Source organism: Fukomys damarensis, unplaced genomic scaffold, assembly GCF_012274545.1.
Source record: "Fukomys damarensis isolate Sample0158 unplaced genomic scaffold, DMR_v1.0_HiC HiC_scaffold_33, whole genome shotgun sequence".
Lineage (NCBI taxonomy): Eukaryota > Metazoa > Chordata > Mammalia > Rodentia > Bathyergidae > Fukomys > Fukomys damarensis.
Window position 1 is genome coordinate 12,218,858 of NW_022900945.1, and position 4,247 is coordinate 12,223,104.

Genomic DNA, 4,247 nt, shown 5'->3' on the forward strand with positions numbered 1-4,247 from the left:
AATATAATTGGCCCATACCTCAGGAAATTTTTGTACTTTACAAAACTTCACTCCATTCCTCAACCTAAGGGTGAAAAAGAAGACAGGAAAATATGTATTTAAATATATCACAAGAATTTTTTTATTGCAGATAAAAGGTATTAGACTAGAAATGGTCACTACTGAATTATAGCACATATTTATACGTGGGAGTCCTTTACTCCGAAAAACAATTTAAACCAAGATATCTGTAAAACAAACTTAGGGAATTGTGGAACTGTTTGATGAAAAAAAAACATTTTTAAACAAATATGCTATTATTGTCTATAATCTGACTCTACCTTTAATACCATCCAGATATTAGGTAAAACTGCATAAAGCAAAACCTAAATTTTATAAAATTTTAGTTCAGGTCAATACTGTATCCCAAAACCTTTCTTTCTTTAAGACAGCATCTTGCTATGTTGCCAGCATGGCTGCAAACATCTGGGCTCAAGCGATCTTCCTCAGCCCCCCAAGTACCTGGGACCACGGGCACACATCACTGTACCCAGCTCAAAATCTTTATTCTTAATGTGGAGAGGAAGAAACCCTTGACATAAAGCATGGTTATTATTATTAGTAATCAGTATAAATGTACATTTGACAGATCTCGACTTTGGCTGTGGGAGACTGCCCTCTTCACTATTTTCTCTTCTGTAGTCTGTACTGCCTTCTCCAAGGAAGGATCCGTCTCCAGGCCAACAATCTCTTCAGTTGTCAGTGAGGCCTCAAAGGACAACTAACACATTTCCAAAAGTACCAGGCCACTTTTCACCTTCAGTGACCAAATAGTGTACCATTCTTTTCTGTCATAAAAAAGACCAACTGCTGCAACATCAAGGTCTCCCTGGCAAAAAATATCTGCTGCTGGGTGTGGTTACACACACCTGTAATCCCAGCACTCGGAAGGCTAAAGCAGAAGGATGGCCATGAATTTGAGCCCAGCCTGGACTACAAAGTGAGCTGAAGGCCAGCCTGAAGCACATAGCTAGCTAGACATTTTCTCAAATAAAACCAAGGGGAAGAAAATGGTCTTTGGTGGAGGAGGTAGCACAGTACAAGAGCACTCGCCTAGCATGTGTGAAGCCCTAGATTGTTCCTAGCACCATAATAACAATAATAACAATTCCCTATCAAGTGACAATCATTTTTTATGACTTACCACCAAAAGAAATTAAGTATGAATTTATTACAAGACAGAAATGGCAGCTTGTAGTAGATACAAAACAAAATCAGGTGTAACTGTCCTATTCTATTGTAATAGCAGACAGCATCAGAGTTGGCGTAGCCTTTCTGAATTTTATGAAGATTTGAAACTACAGTACCTTCCACTTCCTGAATCTGGCCTGTTAATAACAGTAATTAGAAGAGATACTGCCTTATTTTAGAAAATGTTTAATACAAAGTCACATACTCAGTGCCTCAAAATACACACATTTCTAAACATTTTACATAAATCTATTACATTTGTCAAAAATTTTGCCTCAAATTTGTTTTACAAAACAATGAAATCTCTTTCTAATTACTAGGGAAAAGTTTTCTGGACTATATTTTTCTAAATGTAGTGTCATGTGTAACTCCACGTGCCCAATTCATAACTGAGAAAAATACAAAATATGAAATTAGAAGTTTTGTCGCTTACTTTTTACATTTTTCACAACTGTACATATTGTCACCTGCAAAGAGAACAGAGCAAATCATTCATCTCACATTAACAGCAAACTGTTTTCTTTTGGTTCTGTAATTCTCTGATTTTGCCACATGTTGGTACAGTAAAACAGGGCTCACTTGTTTAGTTCTATTTTAAGAGTCAGCTCATGTTTACCTTACCTAAAACACCCATCCTCCTCCCTCTACCATGAAGGGCTAACTCAAGTAACATCTTTCATTTATCCACTGAACAAAACTTACTGACAGCCAGATTGTTCAAGATACTAGACACATGAAAACAGTGAAGAACCTTAAATGGAATACAAGTTCACAGACAATTCAAGATGCATAAATAAGTCCCATTGTTTTGGGTGAGTTTTGCCTTCTTTGGATCCTGAACAGCTTTAAGACATGTTGCCTGGTACTACAGGAATCTGTAACAATTCCTTCAGGATACAATTTTTCTTCTTCTGTTACTATTGCATAGTAGATGCTGGCACTATGCCCATATGAACAACTACCATTTAAGCTACCCTAAAATTCAGTTTTAGGCTCACCTACAGCAATTCAGACAAAAAGATTATGATTCTTACCTTTTAGTTCATCTCTGGCAAAGAAGGCAGCAAGACAATCTTGCAAGGTTACTACTGGACCCCAAAACCAGCTAGGGACACATGAGACAACAAACCTGAAACATTATTGACAGAAAGAAAAAGGAAGTGTTCTGCCAGTACAGCAGAAACAGCAGTTTCAGGAATCAATCAAAACAAAGAAAATAAATACACACCTCTTTACATATTCCATGAAAAAAGCTATCCAGCCTTGTGGAGCATAAGCTTCGCCACATGATCCTGCTTTGACTATAGAGGTTGGATGACTTGACGAATGCAGCTTAGCAAGGTCTTCCTTGCCAGGAATTGGCAAGGACAGATCTTGAAAGGTCTCGAGGGTTACAGACACCTAAAATTGTTGTGTGTTTTAAAAATGAGATGAAAATAATCCAGCACCAACATTTACATCGTTAGATTGTGGACACCAAAGATCAAAGCAAGTTATAATAAGCAAAATAAGCCCAAACTTATATCTAGTAAAAGGTAGTTTTATAGTAATACCAGCAAAAAAATTGCTCTATACCAGGAACTGTCCCCATTTTAATCTTCATATAACCCTGTTCAGGGCTGCTGCCTGGCTCCCAATTAGTGATGGGTTTTGTGGTCCTGAGAATACCCCAAACCCAGCCACTGTGACTTGAACTCCAGCTCTGCTATGTTGCCCAGGCTGGTCTTGAAATCCCTGGATCTAATGATCTTCCCACTTCAGCCTCCCAAGTGGCTAGGACTACAGGCTGATGATAGTTTTAAAATGTTGCTTAAAAAGGAGAAGATATAAAACATAGCATATCATTTTAGATAGTCATGCACTCTTCAACAATGGGGAGATGTTACAAAATGCATTGTATTTGGTAACCTCAACACTGTGCACATATCAGAGTACTCACACAAATGAAGACAGCTCTACTGTCGGTAGGACAGTCTTTCTAGACCACTGTCATCTATGCAGTCTGTCACTGACTGACTAAAAGTGTTATGCAGCACATGACTGAAGCTGAAAACATCTGTGAATAACAAATGACCTACTTTTATGTGTGTGGTACTGGAGACCAAATCCCAGGAATGCTGGGCTACATCTCCACAACCCCCCTTTTCTTCTTTTTTTCTAAATTTTGCGACAAGATCTCATTAAGTTGCCTAGTGAGACCTCAAACTTGCAATCCTTGCCTCAGCCTCTGGAGAAACTGAGATTACAAGCATTGCACCACACTCAGCCAAAACACCTATGTATGGTCCCTTGGGTACTGAACCCAGAGCTCTGCACATGCTAGGTAAGTGTTCTACAACTGAGCTACATCCCCAGCCCCAAACAGCCCACCATTATCGAATCATTTAAGAGTGTAACATAGTAACTGAAAACTTAGTTTTGTTTTTGAGACACTTCATATTTATTAATTATATTGATTACTGCCCTAAAATTAAACCACAATTAAGAAAATCTAAAAAAACTCCACCAAAAAACTTCTAGACTTAATTGACAGATTCAGTAAAGTATCTGGATACAAGGTGAATACCCAAAAATCAATAGCCTTTCTATACACAAATAACAGACAGACAGAAAGAGAAATAAGGGAAAAAATTCCTTTTACAATAGCATCCAAAAAAATGAAGTATCTAGGAATCAATCTAACAAAAGAAACAAAAGATCTCTACACTGAAAACTACAGCACTCTGAAAAAAGAAATCGAAGAGGATATAAAAAAATGGAAAGATATCCCCTGCTCCTGGGTAGGAAGAATCAACATAGTGAAAATGGCCATACTACCGAAACTGCTATATACATTCAATGCAATGCCAATTGAAATTCCAACACTATATTTCACAGAACTAGAAAAAAGAATCCAAAAATTCATTTGGAACCACAAGAGACCTAGAATAGCAAAAGCCATTATAGGCAACAGTCACATGGCACCAGGTGTAACAATTCCCAATTTGAAACTATACTACAAAGCCACTGTGATAAAA

The 4,247-nt window shown here is 37.6% G+C and overlaps 1 protein-coding gene across 3 annotated transcripts in view; it reads right to left on the minus strand.

Annotated features, from left to right (window-relative positions):
- Window positions 1-4,247, minus strand: part of Usp33 (ubiquitin specific peptidase 33) — a 58,102-nt gene that overhangs the window by 18,622 nt on the left and 35,233 nt on the right. For 2 of the 3 annotated variants that reach the window (XM_033758200.1, XM_010605178.3), the window contains 4 exons: window positions 2,459-2,631; window positions 2,265-2,359; window positions 1,664-1,697; window positions 19-64 (listed from right to left, as the gene is read on the minus strand). In XM_033758200.1, the coding sequence (XP_033614091.1) occupies window positions 19-64; window positions 1,664-1,697; window positions 2,265-2,359; window positions 2,459-2,631 (348 nt within the window). The remainder of the gene's footprint in view (window positions 1-18; window positions 65-1,663; window positions 1,698-2,264; window positions 2,360-2,458; window positions 2,632-4,247) is intronic. The other variant, XM_010605179.3, reaches the window with a different exon arrangement.